Source organism: Pristiophorus japonicus, chromosome 2 (assembly GCF_044704955.1).
Source record: "Pristiophorus japonicus isolate sPriJap1 chromosome 2, sPriJap1.hap1, whole genome shotgun sequence".
Classification (NCBI taxonomy): Eukaryota; Metazoa; Chordata; class Chondrichthyes; family Pristiophoridae; genus Pristiophorus; species Pristiophorus japonicus.
Window position 1 is genome coordinate 117,026,995 of NC_091978.1, and position 23,883 is coordinate 117,050,877.

The 23,883-nt window shown below is 43.7% G+C and overlaps 1 protein-coding gene across 3 annotated transcripts in view; it reads right to left on the reverse strand.

Annotated features, from left to right (window-relative positions):
- plpp1a (phospholipid phosphatase 1a) overlaps positions 1 to 23,883 on the reverse strand; it is a 171,890-nt gene that overhangs the window by 10,402 nt on the left and 137,605 nt on the right. For all 3 annotated transcript variants that reach the window (XM_070868811.1, XM_070868824.1, XM_070868817.1), the window contains one exon: positions 8,344 to 8,520. In XM_070868811.1, the coding sequence (XP_070724912.1) occupies positions 8,344 to 8,520 (177 nt within the window). The remainder of the gene's footprint in view (positions 1 to 8,343; positions 8,521 to 23,883) is intronic.

Below are 23,883 nucleotides of genomic sequence, written 5' to 3' on the forward strand. Positions count from 1 at the left end.
CATTCAAGAGAACTTTTTTAGTCAATATGTAACAAGCTCAACACTGGAGTGGGCGGTTTTGGATTTAGTTTTGGGGAATGAAGCTAGACAGGTCGAGGGGGTATCGATGAGTGCCAGTGACCACAATTCAGTTGGATTCAAGGTAGTTATGGATAAGAACAAGGATAGACCAGAAATAAAAGTCCCAAATTGGGGAAAAGTTAACTTTGCTAAGTTGAGAAGTAATTTGGTCACAGTGGACTGGAAACAGCTATTTGTGGGTAAATCAGTGTCTGAACAGTGGGAGACATTCAAGGAGGAGATCTGGAGGGCTCAGGCCAAACATGTGCCCTTAAAAAAAAGGGTGGGAATAACAATTCTAGAGCCCCTTGGATGTCTCGGGACTTACAGGAGACGATAAAGAAAAAAAGGGAAGCTTATGTCATATACCAACGGCTAGAATCTCTGGAGGAATATAGAAAGTTTAGAGGTAAAATTAAAAAGGATATTAGGAATGCTGAGAGTGCATGAAAAAATTTTGGCAAGTAAAATTAAGGAAAACCCAAAGATGTATTAAGAGCAAGAGGATAATTAAAGAAAGGATTGGGCCTATTCGAGACCATGAGGATAATTTCTGGAGGCGGAAGATGTTAGTATGGTTCTTAATGCATACTTTGTGTCTATTTTCACAAAGAAAAGGGGCAATGCAGATACTGCTATCGAGGAGGAGTGTGAAATTCTGGATGAAATAAACATAGTGAGAGAGAAAGTATTAAGCAGTTTTGAAAGGGGATAAGTCCCCACGTCCGGATGAAATGCATCCCAGGCTGTTGAGCGAAGTAAAAGAGGAAATAGCAGAAGCCCTGACTATCATTTTCCAGTCCGCTTTGGATTTGGGCACGGTGCTGGAGAACTTATAATGTGGTACCCTTGTTTAAGAAGGGAAAAAGGGATAGGCCAAGTAATTACAGGTCTGTCAGCCTAACCTCAGTGGTGGTAAATTATTGGAAAAAATCCCGAAGGACAGGATAATTCTACATTTAGAAAGGCAAGGATTAATTGGGGACAGTCAGCACGGATTCGTTAAGGGAAGATAATGTTTGACTAATCTGATTGAATTTTGAGAGGAGGTAACCAGGAGGGTCGATGAGGGTAGTGTGTACGATGTAGTGTATGTGGACTTTAGCAAAACTTTTGATAAGGTCCCACATGGCAGACTGGTCACGAAGGTAAAAGCCCATGGGATCTCGGGCAAAGTGGCAAGTTGGATCCAAAATTGGCTTAGAGGTAGGAAGCAAAGGGTAATGGTTGATGAATGTTTCCAGTGGGGTTCCGCAGGGCTCAGTACTGGGTCCCTTGCTTTTTGTGGTCCGCATCAATGATCTAGATTTGAATATAGGGGATATGATTAAGAAGTTCACGGAAGAGGGCACAAATAACGTCCCAGAAATGCTAGGGAACCAAGGGTCTAGTGAGCAAGAGGAATTAAAGGAAATGATTATTAGTAAGAAAATAGTGCTGGAGAAACGAATGGGACTGAAGGCAGATAAATCCCCGGGGCCTGATGATCTGCATCCCAGAGAACTAAATGAGGTAGCCATGGAAATAGTAGATGCATTGTTTGTCATCTTCCAAAATTCTATAGATTATGGAACAGTTCCTGCAGATTGGAGGGTGGCAAATGTAACCCCACTATTTAAAAAGAGGGAGAGAGAAAACGGGGAACTATAGACAGGTTAGCCTGACATTAGTAGTAGGGAAAATACTGGAGTCTATTATAAAGGATGTGATAATGGCACATTTAAATAATATCAACGGAATTAAACAAAGTCAACGTGGGTTTATGAAAGGAAAGTCATGTTTGAAAAACCTACTGGAGTTTTTTAAGGATGTAACTGATCGAATAGATAAGGGAGAACCAGTGGATGTAGTATATTTGGATTTTCAGAAGGCCTTTGATAAAGTCCCACATAAGAGGTTAGTGTGCAAAATTAAAGCACATAGGATTAGGGAGCAATGTATTGGCATGGATTGAAAATTGGTTAACTTACAGGAAACAGAGTAGAAATAAACAGGTTTTTTGCGGGGTGGCGAGCAGTGACTAGTGGGGTACCACAGGGATCAGTGCTTGGGCCCCAGCTATTCACAATGTATATAAATGATTTGGATGAGGGAACCAAATGTAATATTTCCAAGTTTGCTGATAATACAAAACTTGGTGGGATTGTGAGTTGTGAGGAGGATGCAAAGCTGCTACAAGGCGATTTTGATAGGTTGAGTGAGTGGGCAAACACATGGCAGATGCAATATAACGTGGATAAATGTGAAGTTATCCACTTTGGTAGGAAAGATGGCTTGGGAAATGTCAATGTACAGAGGGACCTGGATGTCCTTGTACAGCAGTCATTGAAAGCAAACATGCAGGTGCAGCAAACAGTTAGGAAGGCAAATGGTATGTTGGCCTTCATTGCAAGAGGATTTAAGTACAAGAGCAAGGATGTCTTACTAGTTATACAGGGCCTTGATGAGACCGCACTTGGAGTATTATGTGCAGTTTTGGTCTCCTTACCTAAGAAAGGATATACTTGACATAGAGGGAGTGCAGCGAAGGTTCACCAGACTGATTTCTGGGATGGCAGGACTGTCGTATGAGGAGAGATTGGGTCGACTAGGCCTGTATTCACTAGAAACTAGATGAATGAGAGGGAATCTCATTGAAACGTATACAATTCTGACTGGGTTGGATAGACTGGATGTGGGGAGGATGTTTCCCCTGGCTGGGAAGTCTAGAACAAGGGGTCACAGTCTCAGGATACGGGGTTGGAAATTTAGGACCGAGATGAGGAGAAATGTTTTCACTCAGAGGGTGGTGAACCTGTGGAATTCTCTACCACAGAAGGCTGTGGAGGCCAAGTCACTGAATACATTTAAGAGGGAGATAGATAAATTTCCAGAAACAAAAGGCATCGAGGGGTACGGGAAAAAGCAGGAATATGATGTTGAGATAGAGGATCAGCCGTGATCATATTGAATTGCATTACAGACTCGAAGGGCCGAATGGCCTACTACTGCTCCTATTTTCTATGTTTCTATGATACTAAAATTGGCTGTGTGGTTGATAAGAGGAAAGTCATGGACTGCAGGAGGATATCAATCCACATAAGAACATAAGAAATAGGAGCAGGAGTAGGCCATTTAGCCCCTCGAACCTGCTCCACCATTCATAAGATCATGGCTGATCTGATCATGGACTCAGCTCCACTTCCTTGCCCGCTCCTCATAACCCTTTATTCCCTTATCGCTTGAAAATCTGTCTATCGCCGCCTTAAATATATTCAATGACCCAGCCTCCAGGGCTCTCTGGGGCAGAGAATTCCATAAATGTACAACCCTCAGAGAAGAAATTTCTCCTCATCTCGGTTTTAAATGGGCGACCCCTTATTCTGAGACTATGTCCCCTAGTTTTAGTTTCCCCTATGAGTGGAAATATCCTCTCTCCATCCACCTTGTCGAGCCCCCTCATTATCTTATATCTTTCAATAAGATCACCTCTCATTCTTCTGAACTCCAATGTATATAGGCCCCAACCTACTCAACCTATCCCCATAAGTCAACCTCCTCATCTCTGGAATCAATCTAGTGAACCTTCTCTGAACAGCCTCCAAAGCAAGTATATTCTTCCTTAAATATGACCAAAACTGTATGCAGTACTCCAGGTGTGGCCTTACCAATACCCTGTACAGTTGTAGTAGGACTTCTCTGCTTTTATACTCTATCTCCCTTGCAATAAAGGCCAACATTCCATTTGCCTTCCTGATTACTTGCTGTACCTGCATACTAACTTTTTGTGTTTCATGCACAAGGACCCCCAGGTCCCTCTGTACTGCAGCATTTTGCAATTTTTCTCCATTTAAATTATAATTTGCTTTTCTATTGTTTCTGCCAAAGTTGATAAACTCACATTTTGTCACATTATACTCCATCTGCCAAATTTTTGCCCACTCACTTAGCCTGTCTATATCCCTCTGCAGATTATTTGTGTCCTCACAATTTGTTTTCCCATCAATCTTTGCATCATCAGCAAACTTGGCTAAATTACACTCCGTCCCTTCATCTAAGTCATTAATATAGATTGTAAATAGTTGAGGACCCAGCACCAATCCCTGTGGCACCCCACTAATTACCGTTTGCCAACCGGAAAATGACCCATTTATCCCGACTCTCTGTTTTCTGTTAGTTAGTCAATCCTCTATCCATGCTAATATATTACCTCAACCTCATGAGCTTTTATCTTGAGCAGTAACCTTTTATGTGGCACCTTATCAAATGCCTTCTGGAAATCCAAATACACCACATCCACTGGTTCCCCCTTATCCACCCTGCTCGTTACATCCTCAAAGAATTCCAGCAAATTTATCAAACATGATTTCCCTTTCATAAAACCATGCTGACTCTGCTTGATTGAATTATGCTTTTCCAAATGTCCCGCTACTGCTTCCTTAATAATAGACTCCAGCATTTTCCCAACGACAGATGTTAGGCTAACTGGTCTATAGATTCCTGCTTTTCGTCTGCCTCCTTTTTTAAATAGGGTACGTTACATTTGTGGTTTTCCAATCCGTTGGGACCGCCCCAGAATCCAGGGAATTTTGGTAGATTATAACCAATGCATCCACTGGTCAGGTGGGCAGAACAGTAGCAAAATGAATTTAATTCGGAGAAGTGTGAGGTAATGCACTTGGGGAGGACTAATAAGGAAAGAGTATACACATTAAACGGTAGGCCATTTAGAAGTGTAGATGAACAAAGGGACCTTGGAGTGCTTGTCCACGGATCCCTGAAAGTAGCAGGCCAGGGTGGATAACGTAGTTAACAAGGCATACGGAATGCTTGCCTTTATTGGCCGAGGCGTAGAATACAAGAGCAGGGAGGTTATGCTTAAATTGTATAATACTCTGGTTAGGCCACAGCTGGAATATTGCATGCAGTTCTTGTCACCGTATTATAGGAAGGACGTGACTGGAGAGGGTGCAGAGAAGATTTACGAGGATGCAGCCTGGAATGGAGAATCTTAGCTATGAGGACAGATTAGATAGGCTGGGTTTGTTCTCATTGGAACAGAGGAGGCTGAGAGACCTCCATTGAGGTGTATAAAATTTTGAGGGGCCTGGATATAGTGGATAGCAAGGACCGATTTCCCTTGGTGGAGGGGTCAATTACGAGGTGGCATTTTTTAAGGTGGTTAGTGGAAGGTTCAGAGGGAATTTGAAGGGAAGCTTCTTCATGCGGAGGGTTGTGGGGGTCTGGAACTCACTGCCTGGAAGGGTGGTAGAGGCAGAAAAACCTTCACCACATTTAAAAGATGCTTGGATGGCACTTGAAGTGCCATAAGCTGCAGGGTTTCGGACCTAGAGCTGGTAAGTGGGATTAAACTGGATCATCATCATCATAGGCAGTCCCTCGGAATCGAGGACAACTTGCTTCCACTCCCAACTTGAGTTCTTTGGTGGCTGAACAGTCCAATACGAGAGCCACAGACCCTGTTACAGGTGGGACAGACATTCGTTGAGGGAAGGGGTGGGTGGGGCTGGTTTGCCGCACACTCCTTCCGCTGTCTGCACCTGACATCTTCATGCTCTTTACGTTGAGACTCGAAGAGCTCAACGCCCTCCCGGATGCACTTTCTCCACCTCGGGCGCTCTTAGGTCAGGGTCTCCCAGGTGTCAATAGTGATGTCGCACTTTACCAGGGAGGCTTTGAGGGTGTCCTTGTAACGTTTCCGCTGCCCACCTTTGGCTTGTTTACCATGAAGGAACTCCGCATAAAGCATTTGCTTAGGGATTCTCGTATCTGGCATGCGAACTATATGGCCTGCCCAACGAAGCTGATCGAGTGTGGTCAGTGCTTCAATACTGGGGATGTTAGCCTGGACGAGGACACTGATGTTGGTGCGCCTGTCCTCCCAGAGTATTTGCAGGATTTTGCGGAGACATCATTGGTGATATATCTCCAGCAACTTGAGGTGCCTTCTATACATCGTCCAAGCCTCAGATCCATACAGGAGGGCGGGTATTACTACAGCCCTGCAGACCATGAGCTTGGTGGTAGATTTGAGGGCCTGGTCTTCGAACACTCTTTTCCTCAGACGCTGTTGGCGCGGATACATGACCTCATCTCTCTCATCTGGAGTGAGGAAAGCATGCTGGGAGATCTCAGAGTTGCAGTGATTGTGACCATTTTTTAAAAAGGGGACAAGTCCGACTGCGGCAACTACAGGGGAATCTCCCTGCTATCAGCCATTGGGTAAGTTGTCACTAGAGTCCTCCTCAACCGTCTTCTCCCTGTGGCCGAGGAGCTCCTCCCGGAATCACAGTGCGGATTTCGTCCCCTACGGGGTACAACGGACATGATCTTTGCAGCGCGACAGCTGCAGAAAAAATGCAGGAAGCAGCGACAGCCCTTATACATGGCCTTTTTCGATCTTACAAAGGCCTTTGGCACTGTTAACTGTGAGGGTCTATGGATTAAACTGGATAATCTCTTGTTGGCTGGCACAGATACGATGGTAAGTACTGCAGGGAATTGAATACGACCAGAGTGATCTCCTGGACTAGTTTTGATTGCCTGGATGGGTCGGAGAGGAATTTTCCCAGATTTTTTTCCCCAATTGGCCTGGGTTTTTATCTGGTTTTTACCTCTCCCGAGAGATTGCATGGCTCCGGTTGGAGTGGAGTGTAGAATATTGCGATGCATGGAATGTTGCAGTTGTGTGGGGCGGACTGGTTGGGCCAGATGCTCTTTATTTTTCCGCCATTGTTCATTGTTCATAGGTTTATATGTTACCTTCAGGGCTGCTGACCGAGGGCCTTGTGGCTCTTTGTCGGCTGGCGTGGACACGATGAGCCGGAATGGCCTCCTTCTGCGCTGTAAATTTCTATGTTTCTATGTAAGCTCTCTCTATTCACTTGAAAGTTTATTCTGCAAAAAAAAGTTCACTGGTTCCACATATAATATGTGGTTCTGATGAAAGGTCATCGACCTGAAACGTTAACTCTGTTTCTCTCTCCGCAGATGCTGCCTGACCTGCTGAGTGTTTCCAGCATTTTCTGTTTTTATTTCAGATTTCCAGCATCCGCAGTATTTTGTTTTAATGATAAGGTGTGTTCAGTGATGACAAAGGAGTAACTAGACCTTCACATGGTCCATATCTGACTTTTCCCTTCCCTTACTTCTCTGTCTCCATTTCTGGGGATAGGCTATAAGCCCACTGAATCTCAGCTACCTGGACTCCACTTCCTCCTACCTCGCTTCCTGTAAGGACTCTGTTCCATTCTCCCAGTTTCTCCGTCTCCACTGTATCTTTCCTGACGATGCCACCTTCCATACTCGTACTTCCGATATGTCTTCTTTTTTCCTCAACCAAGGATTCCCCCCTACCGAGGTTGACATGACCCTCGTCCTTGTCCGTTGCATTTCTCGCACTTCTGCTCTCACATCTTCCCCTCATTTCCAGAACCATGCTAGGGTTCCCCTTGTCCTCACCTTTCACCCCACCACCCTCTAAATTCAATGGATCATCCTCCGCCATCTCCAACATGGTCCCACCACCGAACACATCTTCCCCTCCCCTTTAAGCATTCCAAAGGGACCGTTCCCTCCACCCTGGTTCACCCCCAATACCCCCTCCCCTTCCCACAGCACCTTCCCATACAAGCGCAGTAGAAGCAACACCTGCCCTTTTACCTCCTCCCTTCCCACTGTCCAGGGCCCCAAACATTCCTTCCAGGTAAAACTATGATTTACTTCTGCTTCTTGCAATTTAGTATACAGTATTCACTGCTCACGATGTGGTTTCCTCTACATTGGGGAGACCAAACGCAAATTGGATGACCGCTTTGCGGAACACCTCCGTTCAGTCCGTAAGGGTGACCCCGTCACTTCAATTCCCTGCTCCACTTCCACTGTCCTCGGCTTCTTACACTGTTGCAACTCATCTTTCGATTAGGCACTTTGCAACCTTCTGGATTCAACATCGAGTTCAATAATTTCAGACCATAACCTCTGCCCCTATTTTTTCAGACGGCAGCTGATGATGATTCTGCCATTCCCATTTGCAGCATTTAATCACTCCCACCTTCCACCCTATCACAGACCGTCTCATTTGTTCTTTCCTCCCCTCCCCTTTCCCTGCCTCTGCACTTGGTTAAAATCTGTTACATCTCTAACTTTTTCCAGTTCTGACAAAGGGTCACAGACCTCAAACGTTAACTCTGTTTTTCTCTCCACAGATGCTGCCTGACCTGCTGAATATTTCCAGCATTTTCTGTTTTTATTTGAGTAAATGAAGAACTTGTTTCTACTTACAACTAGTATGGCTACAATAGCTCCCTCGATGAGTCCAGTCAACACGTCACTCCAGTGGTGTTTGTAATCGGACACACGCGAAAGACCCACATAAATTGAAGATGCAATCAAGCCAAACTGTAGTGTTGGACGGAGCAGTCTGGACCAATCACCTACCATTCGTGCCTGCAGGTAAAGCTGATGAAAAATGCAAATTTATGTTAAATTCTTGAATGTGTTTTTCAGGTAGTTAACAGCATGAAGTTTTTTGACAACAGAATCCATTCTTTGGTAAAAGAACAACTGTCGATTGTTCACTCAGAAACTATCTTGTGTTTAAAAGTGTATGGTGCAGTTCAGTTTGGAACTTTCCATTTCTACTCATCATAAATTTGATTTGTTCTTAAGCCTTACTGGTATTTTCATGGTTCTCAAAGGTCCTGTTCTCATTAGTAAAAATAAAAGATCTTTGGGAAAATGTCCTTTTATTTTAAAGTCCAAGCCCTGTAATACATAGGATTAATTGTGTAACTCAGTTGATTTTTCACTGACGAATTAAACCTTCATGACTCATTTGTGTTGAGGATTATGCACAGAGATAAAAGGAACACAAAGTTACAATTAGAGCACCTTATTGAAAGTGTGAAAAATCTCATCATTCTGTAATTTATCTACAACTGGGGTTTAATGATACAGGCTCAAGTATAAAAAAAGACTTGCATTTATATAGTGCCTTTCCTGTCCACCGGACGTCCCAAAGCGGTTTACAGCCAATGACGTACTTTTGAAGTGTAGTCACTGTTGTAATGTAGAAAATGCGGCAGCCAATTTGCGCACAACAATCTCCCACAAACAGCAATGTAATAATGACCAGATAATCTGTTCTTGTTATGTTGATTGAGGAATAAATATTGACTGTAATACCGGGGATAACTCCCATGCTCCTCTTCAAAATAGTGCCATGGGATCTTGGTTTAATATCTCATCTGAAAGACAGCACCTCTGACAGTGCAGCACTCCCTCAGTACTGCAATGGAATGTCAACCTAGATTTTTGTGTTCAAGTCACTTGAGTGGGTCTTGAACCCACGACCTTCTGACTCATAGGCGAGAGTGCTACCCTCTGAGCCACAGCTGACACAAATAATAGACATTATTTAAGAGCCTGGAGGTTTTTTTAGAAGCAAGGTTCCTTATGGTATCAAAAGAGATTGCTCGTTTATATTCTCTACACTAAATTTTGCATTTGATCTCTAAGACCTATGCCCCAGAGGATCCCTGAAGGCTCATATGATAAATTGTCTGTACAATTAAAAACATCAATGAAAGTTTTCCCAGTGGCTCAGTGGATAAGAATGTATTGTCTTTCTGCCCTTCCCATACATTTTCTCCCCTTCTCTCCTGAAGGCTCATGCTGCAAGGTATGGTTCCATGTGTGCCAGAAACTTTCTAACATCTTGCTTATGGCAATTCCTCTTGGACAGCTAGCTCTTTGGTCATAGGAACATCACATTCAAACCCAGTTCTAACTTCAACCCATGTCCACACACATGTACATGCCCTTATCAGCAGACGTCACTGATTAGCAACAGTTGGTAGCTCTAAATTTTTCGCCCAATTCAGCACAGACCTGGCATTGAACCAGGAACTTTCCTGGTCTTTGTGCCTCAGTTCCACACTAGTCTTTAATGATGAGTGTTCGTTTAGGGCCCATCACAGCAAAGCTGTGGTTAGTGTGCAAACAGGATTCTTATTCACAGTTTAACTACAACTGCACTGGAATATTGAAGTGGAAACTCTCTGCACCCAATGCTTTTACACCAAACTAATGTAAACACAGTTTTCTGCAGTTCAGGTTCAAAACTCCATATAACTAAAATGTCTTTTTGTCATAATGTCAAAACAAGCAGGGAAGTCAAGCAATTCACTCTCCATTCACACGGGGAAATGTGAATGCTCCCTCTTAAATAAAAACTGATTCAGGAACTCCTGTCAACTTTCAAAAATGTTTCTCACAACACTGATTCAGAATATTGGACACAGCAAGTTGTTTCTGAATAAATTAAATTGAAATGTATTATTTTTAAAAGAAAGCTTGAATTGCTTTCAAATCATTGCTATCATGAATACTGGTCAATGCTCTGAAAGAGACATTTTCATTAAGTATACAATTTCTTTGCAGAATTATTCTTGCTTTACTTTAAGCAAAGAACATTTGGGGAAAAAGCAAAATTACATTAAAATCTTGAGATGGAGCTGCATTAAGAAAGTTACATGTCCTTCATTTTACCCTCATCCATTTTCTAAAATGTCTATTTTTGTTTTGTAGTATAGCCTGGTTTATTAACTATGGAATGTCAAATAGATGTCATCCTTTGTTCAGCATCTACTCTGTTATGTACAAAATTAATGGTGCGTTGACTGCTTTTAAGGGGGTGCGGAGATGGTTATTTCCGCTTTTGATCTGCAGTATTGAAAAGTAATTCATAGAATTCAAATGTTATTTAAAACGTATAAAACTTTTACTGCAAGTCAGAATGTGCTAACCAATACAAGTTTGAGCCAGTGCTACATTTGCAATACTTCTTTCATATATCAACATACAAGTATTTGTGTTTTTGAGAAAGGAACATTTTGCACTGCTTTGTCAGCTTGATATCATGGGCCACGCCTAGAACGGCGCAGCTCCGAGCTGGACGCCCGTTTTTCGCGCTCAAAAGTGCGCAGGAAAAAAACTGCCAGATTCTCCGGCTCCTCAGAGCTCTTCACCAGCTTGGTGCGGCGCGCAGATCACAGCGGGGGGCGGAGCCAGACACTCGCGCCGATTCTGTAAGCAGTGCGAGGCGGGTCTAATTCAAATGAGGCAACGTCGTGCCAGCAACCCTGCGCGTGCGCCTTGGAGCGTGCGTGCATGTGCAGTGTGAAACAAACATTGATACTCGGCCATTTTTAAAGGGACTAGAGGAAAAGTGAAGATTTGTCTCGTGGACCCCTGGAAAAGCTTGTGATTTAATTTTAGTGATATTTCTGTGTGTGAGGGAGTGCTTTTAGCAGCACTGTTGAATAAATCACCTGCTGAAATCAGTGAGTGCAGCTTTTCACTGCTAAACTTGCAGAACCGGTGCTGAATTGGTGCATGCAAATTAAGGACTGTGTGTTTGGAGAAATAAGCGTGCCAATTCAACTTTGCAATGGATCAACGTCCACCAAGAACAAAGAATTTCTTGCATGAGGAAGTGGAGATATTAGTCAACGTAATTGAGCAGAGATGGCAGGAGCTAGATACCAGCAACAGAGGTCGCATAAAAGTGCCACCAAAAGAAATGAAGAAACGCTGGAACCAAGTTGCAGAAGATTACTGCGCAGTGGTGCATACCATGAGATCTGGAAGCCAGTGTAAAAAGAAATGGCACGACCTTGGTCAAGTAGTTAGTGTAAGTAATATTTCACATTTTTAATTTAATCGTAATTGTAACCTGGCTATCTGTATGTCCCACCTTGCAAACTGACACACTCTGTAAAAAGTTATATTTTACTCTTTGCAGAAGAAATTGGCCCACAACAAAAAGGAGGCAACTCGGACAGGAGGAGACACACCCAATCTGCATCCACTGACACCCTTGGAACAAAGGATAGCTGCTATGATGAGTCGTACATGGAGAAAAGCAATCAGTACAGCACAAGCTGGGCCCGCACGCGAGGAAGAGGGTAAGTCCTGAAACTGCATCGTGGCCCTTTAAATCAACCTGCTGCCTGGCCCGCTATGTGTGGGAGTACTCATGCCACCCATCCGGCCCCCTCCCTTGCTGTTAAACATTTGACTGTTCCGATGTATTCTGCAGAACGACGACGACGACGACGACGCTGCTGCTGCTGCCAACCCTGAGGATCCTGAGGGTACAGAACAAGAACCAGTACAACCAGCTGCGGACGAACCAGACTGGATGATGGCAGCGATGATTGAAATGTCTGCAGGGGAGAGCTTCCAAATTAATGTTTATGAGCCCCCATCAAGGAGCATCAGAGTTTCAACCCCTAGCATAGGTCTTGGTTCCACCTTCCATGGTTTCGCTTCCGATGTTGCGGGTCCCAGTGGTGCTGCTGGTATAATGCAGCATTCTACAGTCAGTGCACTACCGTCCGAGCCTGCGACTCCCACTCGCATAGGTTCTGGTTCCACCTACTATGGTTCCGACGCTTCGGGTCCCAGTGTTGCTGCTGATATCATGGAGCAGTTTATACCCATTCACCCACCATCCCAGCCCACGGCTCGCTCTCGAATGCTGTCGTCTGGAACACCGAGCGTCCCACCATCCCATGTCGAGCCTCTCTCTCTAGAACTGCAGTCTGCAACACAGAGCATCCCACCGTTCCAGCCCGAGCCTCTCCCTCCAGTTCTGCCGTCTGGAACACAGAACATCCCACCGTTCCAGCCCGAGCCTCTCCCTCCAGTTCTGCCGTCTGGATCACAGAGCGTCCCACCGTCCGTGCCCGCGCCTCCCAGTGTAGTGGTGCCACGAGGCAGACCCAGGCAGAGGAGAAGGAGATTGGAGACACGCTCTCCTGTTTTGCAGCGTGCAACAGATGCGACTCAGGTTGTGGCATTGGGTATGGAGACCAATGAGCTTACCCGATCACTCATCGGTGGCGTCAGTGCAGTGGGTGAAGAGTTGATGGTCCTGACAGGAGAAATAGCAGTAATGACACGGGAACTTAGGGAGGGAATATCCGAGGGAGTGCAATCGACGGCACAGGCTGTCAGGGAGGGCTTGCAAGTGTCGGCACAGGCCGTCAGGGAGGGCCTGGTTGAGATAGCCGCTGCAATAAGGGCACACAGCCCAGCCAATCAAATGACACCCCCATGAAGAAGTGAACATTCACTGAAATGTGGACGAGACATGGTTGCAGCCTTTCTTTGCTGCTTTTGTTCTTTTTCTTGATGTAGCTGTAGTAGCGTTTTTCAAATTGAAATTGTTTTGCAAGTTTTGTAACTTTACAACTTATAAGTGATCTTATGGTTTTTAAGTGATCTTATAGTGTAAATGCGCTCACATTTTGTATCTTATTTAATTTTGCACCTAAAAAGTGATCCTGAAGTTTAAGTGTTCTTCAGAGTATAAGATTTTTCACATTGAAACTGTTTTGTAAGTTTTGTAACTTTACAACTTATAAGTGATCTTAAAGTTTTTAAGTGATCTTCAGGAGTCATATTAAAAAGTATAGTTTGATACAACAAATATTTTATTACAGTGACGTAAACATTTCAATAAAATATTTTTTCATTAAAACTGTTTCATGTTCCATTAACACAACACAACGTAGGAACAATTGCAAAGAATAAACATGTCCATGCGCAACAGTGGTCGCAGAGCCCTCAGGCATCAGTAGTTGAAGCGTTCATGGATGAGCTGCTGGCGCAGGGCTCGAGCAATCATTAAAGGAGCACGATGGACGCCCCTCCTCCGACCTCGTGCTCCGGCATCAGGCACTTGCATGCTTTTCTGATCGTTGTCATCATCTACATCCTGCTGTTCCGTAATACTATCATCATGCACCGGACCGTCACGTAGGTCTTCTGGTCCCACTACCAGCTCCTGCTGCCTCATGATGGCTAAGTTATGAAGCATGCAGCACACAACAGTGAAGTGACCGACAATCTGAGGAGAGTATAGCAACTGTCCTCCAGAATGGTCCAGGCATCGGAATCACTATTTCAATATGTCAATGGTCCTCTCAATGATGCTGTGCGTCACAATGTGTGCCATGTTGTTTGACGGTCAGCTTCTGTCCGTGTCGCGCGTAGGGGCGTCATGAGACAGGTGGTCAGGCCGTACCCTTTGTCTCCCAGTAGCCAGCTCTGCCCTTCTGGCTGCTGCTCAAACATGTCAGATATAACGCTGTCGCGTAGGATGAACGCATCGTGGGTGCTGCCAGGGTATCTCGCATCGACTGACATGATGCGCTGCTTGTCATCACACACGAGCTGCACATTGATAGAGTGGAAACCTTTCCTATTTCGGTACTGCTCAGAATTCTCCACAGGTGCTCACAAGGCTATGTGGGTACAATCAATGCAGCCCTGTACCTTTGGGAAGCCGGCAATCCTGAAGAAGCCCACAGCCCTCTCATGGATTGCTTGTGCGGTCATTGGGAAATTGATGAAGAAGCCCACAGCCCTCTCATGGATTGCTTGTGCGGTCATTGGGAAATTGATGAAGTCATTCCTTCGCGCATACAGTGCAGCCGTGACCTGGTAAAGCCATGTATTGCACGTTGAGAGATGGCGCACACATCTCCAGTTGTAGCCTGAAACGATCCCGAGGCATAGAAAGAAAGTGCAGCTGTTACCTTCACTGCAACAGACAAGGCAGTTGGCGTTCTGCTTCTGGGCTGCAAATCTGCTCTCAGCATATCACAGATCTCAGCGACAACTTCTCTGCAGAAACGCAGCCTTTTGATACAATCAGCCTCGCTCATGTCCAGGTACGAGCACCTGGCTCGATATTGTCGACGTGGGTAAGGTCTCCTGCCCATCAACCTTACGGGCTACGACGTTCCTGGTGCGGTGAGCTCTAATCAATTCTCTCCTATGCAGTGAATTGATGGCGAACCATTGCATAATACGTGGTGTTGACAATGCAGCACCCATTCTGCAAATTTAAGTATAAAACTGTCTATGTGGCGGCCTCTCCCTGTCCCTGGCCAAATGGCCTCAGTCCCCCTCACAGCTCGAAGACTGCTTGATTGCTGTATCTTCGGCTGCCGTCGAGCCACTGACGCCGTCCCTATCCCGTGGCCGAATGGCCTCAGTCCCCTTCGCAGCTCAAAAGCTGCTTGCTGTTTCTTCGGCTACCATCCAGCCACTGATGGAAGGCAGGCCTGCCTGAAGCACTGCAGCTCAAAGGCTGCTTGCTGCCGCTGTTGGGCTACCGTTGAGACATTGACGCCACCCCTGTCTTCAACATGGAAGGCCTGCCTGAAGCACAGCAGCTCGAAGGCTGCTGCTGCTTCACACAGGTACGAACATGGAATATTTAATCTGTTCTTTGGGTTCTTTGCTTATAAATTTTTATTCAGATTGGATCTTTATTTGTATGTATGACTGCTGAATGATTGTAGAATTTAATACTTCCCTTCCCCCCTCTCTCTTTCCCCCCCCCCTCCCCTCCCCCTCGTTCCCTACGCCTAATTTGTAACCTACGCCTGATTTTCTAAGTGTCGGCAAGGTTTTTTCAAGCGTACAAAAATCTTCACTTACTCCATTCTAAGTTAGTTTGGAGTAAGTTTTCACTGCCTAAACTTTGAAAACAAGCGTAAGTGGCCAGACACACCCCCTTTTGAAAAAAAATTCTGTTCCAAAGTGAAACTGTTCTAACTGACTAGAACTGGAGCAAACTAAATGCCGAGAATTGCAATTTCTAAGATACTCCATTCTAAACCAGTTGCTCCAAAAAAACAGGAGCAACTCAGGCCGAAACTTGGCCCCCATGTATGCACATTCTGCAATGCAAGAGTAAAATCCCCTTGACTGCCTCAACCTCACTCTCAGCAGCACCCCTTATTTGCACGTGTACTTACAAGCTCATTTCCATAATAATGGATTTTGTCAATGTTTTATGACAACACAGTAGTGTGCAATTTGAGCTTGGTGAACTTGGAAGTACAAGCAAGTCTTCGTTTAGTTTGGGGATGGAGAGGGGTCGAGGTTCTTCCCAATGTGTGCCATTTGCCCAGCTAGCAAACAAGACCAAAAATATATTTCAGCATTTTGTCAATGACAGCAACATGCAAATGGTTAGCAATAATTCCTATTTGACGTGAGCTTGTTCAGTGATGCACCTTTATCATATTGCCAGACCCATTAACCTATTGCAGGTCTCCATTTTCTACCAATTGAAATTATTCATTTGATTAAATAGCACTGTCTTGATCAAGCTTTGTATTGTGGCAAATCGTGTCTAACATATTCATTTCTGCATACGTCTTGTAATGTGGCCAAAATAATCTTCAATTAAATGTTTTACTGCTGGTCTAAGCAGAAGTCTTAATATTTTGTTTCAATTAGTATAGCAGGGCAAAACCAATAATCATCTTGTATATAATTTTGTATGATTTATGGAGTAAAATCCTATATTGAAACTATGACATTTTTGTCATGAAGTTCAGCAGTAAAATTATGACTGGATCACCCCAAAAGACATTCCATACTCATGACACAAGATGGCCCTGTAGTAGCCAAGTGCTTTAAAGTAATCATCATCATATGCGGTCCCTCGAATGAGGATGACTTGCTTCCACAAGAGTTCACAGATATTTCAATGAAGGACCCGATGTTCCAGTCCTGAATTCCAGTTGATGGGGTGGAAGATGCCTGTGCGTGGATTTTTTTTAAACATGTGGTGACCGTTGCACATCAGCCACCACACGAGCTTGACAGAGCTAGGCCTTTATCCAGTGGCAAGGGTTGAGTAAACCGACTATAGAATCAACACAACTTTACTGATCTAAAAATAATTCAATATGTTTCTGAAAGTACAGTGGCGCTAATTGGAAAAAAGCTGTACTTTTCGGGGTGAGAGTAAAACATAATTGACTTTCATTTAGTAAAAGTTAAATACAATTTTAAACAGTTTGTAGCATTCAAAATTCAATTTAACTTGTCCAAGTTGGAAGCATTCTGCTAACAAAAAATGCTTGTATTTTTATAGTTCCTTCAACATAATGAAACATCCCACAGTGCTTCATAGAGTGCTAATTAACCAGATACTGAGCAGTAATGAGAGAAAGATTAGGTTAAGAGAAGTGATCAAAGCCACGGTTAAAGAGTTAGAGATGGTTTTTGAAGTAACGAGAGTGAAAGAAAAATGGAGGCATTTGGGGAGAGGATTCCAGCATGTGGGGCCAAGACTTCTGAATGGAGCTACTGGTGGGGAACAATGCGATGGATGCAGAAGGCATAGAATCATAGAAAGTTACAGCACGGAAGGAGGCCATTTCGGCCCATCGTGTCCATGCGGGCCAACAAAGAGCTATCCAGCCTAATCCCACTTTCCAGCACTAGGTCCGTAACCGTGCAGGTTACGCCACTTCAGGTGCACATCCAAGTACTTTTTAAATGTAGTGAGGGTTTCTGCCTCTACCACCCTTTCAGGCAGAGAGTGCCAGACACTCACAACCCTCTGGGTGAAGAAACTTCCCCTCAAATCCCCTCTAAACCTTCTACCAATTACTTTAAATATATGCCTCCTGGTTGTTGAGCCCTCTGCTAAGGGAAATAGGCCCTTTCAATCCACTATATCTAAGCTCCTCATAATTTTATACACCTCAATGAGGTCTCCCCTCAGCCTCCGCTGTTCCAATGAAAACAAAACCAGCCTATCCAATCTGTCCTCATAGCACAGATTCTCCATTCCCGGCAACATCCTCGTAAATCTCCTCTGTACGCTCTCCGTGCAATCACATCCTTCCTGTAATGCGGTGACCAGAACTGCACACAGTACTCCAGCTGTGGCCTAACAGTATTTTATACAAATATAATACAGTTCAAGCATAACCCCCCCTGCTTTTGTATTCTATGCCTCGGCTAATAAAGGCAAGCATTCCATATGCCTTCTTATCCACCTTATCTACCTGGCTTGCTACTTTCAGGGATCTGTGGACATGCACTGCAAGGTCCTTTTGTTCCTCTACACTTCTCAGTATCCGACCATTTAATGTGTATTCCCTTTCCTCGTTAGCCCTCCTCAAATACATTACCTCACACTTCTCCGGATTAAATTCCATTTGCCACTGTTCTGCACACCTGACCAGTTGATTGATATCTTCCTGCAGTCCGCAGCTTTCTTCTTCATTATCAACCACACAGCCGATTTTAATATAATCTGCAAACTTCTTAATCATATCCCCTACATTCAAGTCTAGATCATTGATGTATATCACAAAAAGCAAAGGACCTAGTACGGAGCCCTGCAGAACTCCACAGGAAACATCCTTCCAGCCTCTGAACCAATTTTGGATCCAACTGCCGCTTTGCCCTGGATCCCATGGGCTTTTACTTTTTTGACCATTCTGCCATGTGGGACCTTATCAAAAGCTTTGCTAAAATCCATATATACTACATCAAACGCTTTGCCTTTATCGACCCTACTGGTTGCCTCCTCGAAAAATTCAATCAAGTTAGTCAGACGCGACTTTCTCTTTACAAATCCGTGCTGACTGTCCTTGGTTAATCTGTGTCTTTCTTAGTGAAGAGTTATCCTGTCCTTCAGGATTTTTTCCAATAATTTTCCCACCACCGAGGTTAGACTGACTGGCCTGTAATTACTCGGTCTATCCCTTTCTCCCCTCTTAAACAAAGGTACCATATTAGTAGTCCTCCAGTCCTCTGGCACCACACCTGAAGCCAAAGAGGATTGCAAAATGATCGTTAAAGCCTCTGCTATTTCCTCTTTTGCTTTGGGATATATTTCATCCGGGCCTGGGGACTCATCCACTTTCAAAGCTGCTAAACTCTTTAATATCTCCTCTCTCACTATGTTTATTTCATCTAGTATTTTACACTTCTCCTCCTCGATTGTAGTGTTTGCATTGCCCCTCTCTTTTGTGAAAAGAGACACAAAGTATTCATTAAGAACCATACCCACATCTCCCACCTCCACACACACATTACTCTCATGGTCTCGAATAGGCCCTACCCTTTCTTTAGTTATCCTCTTGCTCTTAATATATTTATAAAACATCGTTGGGTTTTCCTTGATTATACTTGCCAAGAATTTTTCATGCTCTCTTTGCCTTCCTAATATCCTTTTTAATTTCACCCCTTGACTTTCTATACTCCTCTAGAGATTCTGCAGTATTTAGCCCTCAGTATCTGTCGCAAGCCTCCCTTTTTTTCTTTATCCTACCCTTATGTCCCTCGACATCCAGGGGGCTCTAGATTCGTTAGTCCCTCCCTTTTTCTTTAAGAGTACATATTTGGCCTGAACCCTTCGGATCTTCTCCTTGAATGCCTCCCACTGCTCTGACACTGATTTCCTTCAAGTAGTTGTTTCCAGTCCACTCTGGCCAAATCACACCTCAGCTTAGCAAAGTTGGCTTTTTCCCAATTTAGAACTTTTATTCCTGGTCTATCCTTGTCCTTTTCCATAACCACCTTAAATCTAACTGAATTATGCTCACTAGCACCTAAATGCTCTCCCACTGATATCCCTTCCACCTTTCCAGCTTAATTCCCTTAAACTAAATCGAGAACTGCTCCCTCCCGTGTTGGGTTTGCTACATACTGGCTAAAAAAAAGTTCTCTTGAATGCATTTTAGGAATTCCGCACCTTCTATGCCCTTCACACTAATTTTGTCCCAGTTAATATTAGGATAGTTGAAATCCCCTACTATTACTGCCCTATAGTTTTTGCACTTCGCAGAAATGTGCCTGTATATTTGTTCTTCTAGCTCCCTCTCACTATTTGGGGGTCAATATTGCACTCCCAGCAGTGTGATCGCTCCTTTTTTGTTTTTCAGTTCGTATGGCCTGGTTTGATGATTCCTCTAGCATGTCATCCCTCCTCAGAGCTGTTAATAGTTTATTTAATCCATACCACAACCCCCCTCCCTTTTTATCTCCCTCTCTATCCTGTCTGAAGATCCTGTAACCAGGAACGTTGAGCTGCCATACCTGCCCCTCTTTTAGCCATGTCTCTGTAATAGCCATAATATCATACTCCCATTGTCTACCTGTGCTCACAGCTCATCTGCCTTATTCGCTATTTTCCTTGCATTGAAGTATATACCATTTAGTACAGCCAGACCTCCTTGATGATTACTTTCTAGCCCTTGTCTCCTCTGTCCTTCAAATTCACTCTCTACATTTTTGCTTTCCAATTCCAGCTTTACTCCCCTCCCTACTGAATCTATTCTCGGGTTCCCATCCTCCTGCCAAACTAGTTTAAACCCTCCCCAACAGCACTAGCAAACCCCCTGGCGAGGATATTGGTCCTGGTTCTGTTGAGCTACAACCCGTCCGGCTTGTACAGGTCCCACCTTCTCCCAGAAGCAGTCCCAATGCCTCAGGAATCTAAAGCCCTCCCTCCTGCACCATCTCTCCAGCCACGCATTCATTTGCTCTATCCTCCTATTCTTGTACTCACTAGCTCGTGGCACCAAAAGTAATCCGGAGATTACTACGTTTTGAATCCTGCTTTTTAATCTCTCTCCTAGCTCCCTAAAATCTGCCTGCAGGACTTCATCCCTCTTTCTTCCTATGTCACTGGTACCGATATGGACCACAACCTCTGGCTGTTCACCCTCCCACCCTATTCCTACTCGGTTTTCTGTCCGTAAACCAATCCTCAATCCATGCTAGTATATTGCCCCCAATCCCACGAGCCCTAATTTTGTTTAATAACCTTATCGAATGCCTTCTGAAAATCCAAATACACCACATCCACTGGTTTCCTCTTATCTATTCTGCCACTTACAACTTCCAAAAACTCTATAGCACATTTGTCAAACATGATTTCCCTTTCGTAAATCTGTGTTGACTCTGCCCAATCCTATTATTATTTTCTAAGTGCCCTGTTACCACGTCCTTAGTAATAGATTCTAGCATTTTCCCTACTGCTGATATCAGGCTAACTGGTCTATAGTTCTCAGTTTTCTCTCTCCCACCTTTCTTAAATAGTGGGGTTACATTTGCTACCTTCCAATCTGCGGGAACCGTTGTAGAATCTGTAACATTTTGGAATATATTAACCAATGCATCGACTAGCCACCTTTTTCAAAATCCTGGAGTGTAGGCTATGAGATCATGGGAACTTTTTTACTAATACTAACTTCTTTCAGCTCCTCATTCTCACTAGACCCTTGGTTCTCCACTATTTCCAGGAAGGTTTTTTGCATCCTCCGTAAAGACCGACACATAGGGCTAAGAATTCGGCGACCTTGCGCACATTTTTTTGTCGTTTTTTTGAGGCCTTTGAGGTCCTGCTTTTTAATCTCTCTCCTAGCTCCCTAAACTCTGCCTGCAGGACCTCGTGCCTCTTTCTACCTATGTCATTGGTACCGGTATGGACCACGACCTATGGCTATTCACCCTCTTCCCCCCCCAGAATGCCTTGCAGCCTCTCAAGTGACATCCTTGATCCTGGGACCAGGGAGGCAATATACCATCCTGGAGTCACGTCTGCGGCCTCAGAAACATCTGTCTGCTCCGCTGACTATTGAATCCTCTACCACTATAGCTCTTCCATTCTTCTTCCTCCCTCCCTCCACCTCCACCCCCACGCCCCCGGCATATGTTAGCAGATAGGATTGGAAGTGGTTGTATAGGTGGGGGGAGAGGGGGGGAGGCCATGAAGAGATATAATAGATGAGGGCAAGGCTTTTGAATTCAATTTGTGCGACATGGGGAGATTGGTGAGCACAGATGACAGAGGAGCTTGATTTTGTGCAGGGTAGAATATGGGCAGCACAGTTTTGGACAATTTACAATTCACATATCGAGGAATGTATGAGGCCAGAGGAGAGTGCTGGAGTAATCGTGCCTGGTGGTGACAAAGATGTGGATAAGATTTTTAGCAGCCGTGGATGTGAGGCGACGGTAGAAGCAGATGGACAGCTTGCATATAATTCAATTGAAAAAACTTCCAAGGAGATTCAAGATTAAAACTACTCCCACTAGCTCGCTCACAAACTAATTGCAGATTTCACAAACCACCACACATGATACTAATTAATTGGGTAGGATTTCAAAACTTAACTATTGCATTGCAAAGCTATTGTTGGCTCTGCAATCTATTACAATGTGATGGGCTGTTGTGGTGGATATGAAAATTAAACTAGGCAAAATATTTTCAGTTGCAACAGGAGATCAAACAAGAATCGCTAAGAATTGTCATTTGGAGAATCCACGTGTCAATAGATCAGTGCAACAGAACTGAAACAAGTATACATGAAGAGGAAGATGTAAATGATTTTGCCTTGTTAATTACACTGAACTATTTCTATTAAAGTACACACAAGTGCTTGAAATGTATATTGTTTATAAAATATAACTGTCTCAACAATATCTTATTAATATGCTTTTTGTTCAATTTTCATTTATTGGTTCTTCTGTTGGATGCTATTAAAAGTTCAGGCAGCCCACAAGAAATAACATTCAGCTTCAAGTACGCTTCCATGGAATACCATTATAATGACATGCAGTTATTAAAAACACACTTCAAGAAGCTTTACAAGTTTTTAAATTGTCAAATTTCAGACTAATTGTTTTTCAACATATTGAAAAAAATAGAACAGGGACCTGGTGAAATTGAACCTTTTGGAACCTACAAGTACAGTACCTCACAAATTCAAGCTGCATGACCCTGCAGTATATTGGAACAATTATTATTCAGTGTTGGAGAAATAATATATAATTTAAATAAATCAGATGGTCAGGATGTTGAAACAGTTTGGGTGGAGATAAGGAATAATAAGGAGAAAAAGTCACTGGTGGGCGTAGACTAGAGGCTCCCTAACAGTAGCAATTCTGTTGGTCAGAGCATAAACCAGGAAATAGTGGGGGCTTATAAAAAGGAAACAGCGATAATCATGGGTGATTTTAACCTCCATATTGATTGGACAAATCAAATTGGTCTGGGGAGCCTTGAGGAAGAATTCATAGAGTGCATAAGGGACAGGTTCCTTGAGCAGTATGTAACGGAACCAACCAGGGGGCAGGCTATCTTAGATCTGGTCCTGTGTAATGAGACAGGATTAATAAACAATCTCCTAATAAAGGATCCCCTTGGAATGAGTGATCATAGCATGATTGAATTTCAAATTCAAATGGAGGGTGAGAAAGTTGGATCTCTAACCAGCATACTAAGCTTAAATAAAGGAGACTATGAAGGTATGAGGACAGAGTTGGCTAAAGTGGACTGGGAAAATAGATTAACGTGTAGGATAAGTGTACATTTAAGGAGATATTTCACAACTCTCAAGAAAAATATATTCCAGTGAGGAGAAAAGGGTGCAAAAGAAAAGATAGCCATCCGTGGCTAACTAAAGAAATAAAGGACGGTATCCAATTAAAAACAAGGGCATACAAAGTGACCAAAACTAGTGGGAGGACAGAAGACTGGGAAGCTTTTAAAAGCCAGCAAAAAATGACTCAAAAAATGATTAAGAAAAGGAAGATAGACTATGAAAGTAAACTAGCACGAAATATAAAAACAGATAGCAAGAGTTTCTAAAGCTTTATAAAAAGGAAGAGTGGCTAAAGTAAATGTTGTTCCCCTAGAGGACGAGACCGGGGAATTAGTAATGGGGAACATGGAGATGGCAGCAACTCTGAACAAATATTTTGTATCAGTCTTTACGGTAGAGGATACTAACAATATCCCAACAGTGGATAGTCAAGTGGCTATAGGGGGGTGAGGAATTTAACACGATCACAATCACCAAGGAGCTGGTACTCAGTAAGATAATGGGACTAAAGGCAGATAAATCCCATGGACCTGAAGGCTTGCATCCTAGGGTCTTAAGAGAAGTAGCGGCAGGGATAGTGGATGCATTGATTGTAATT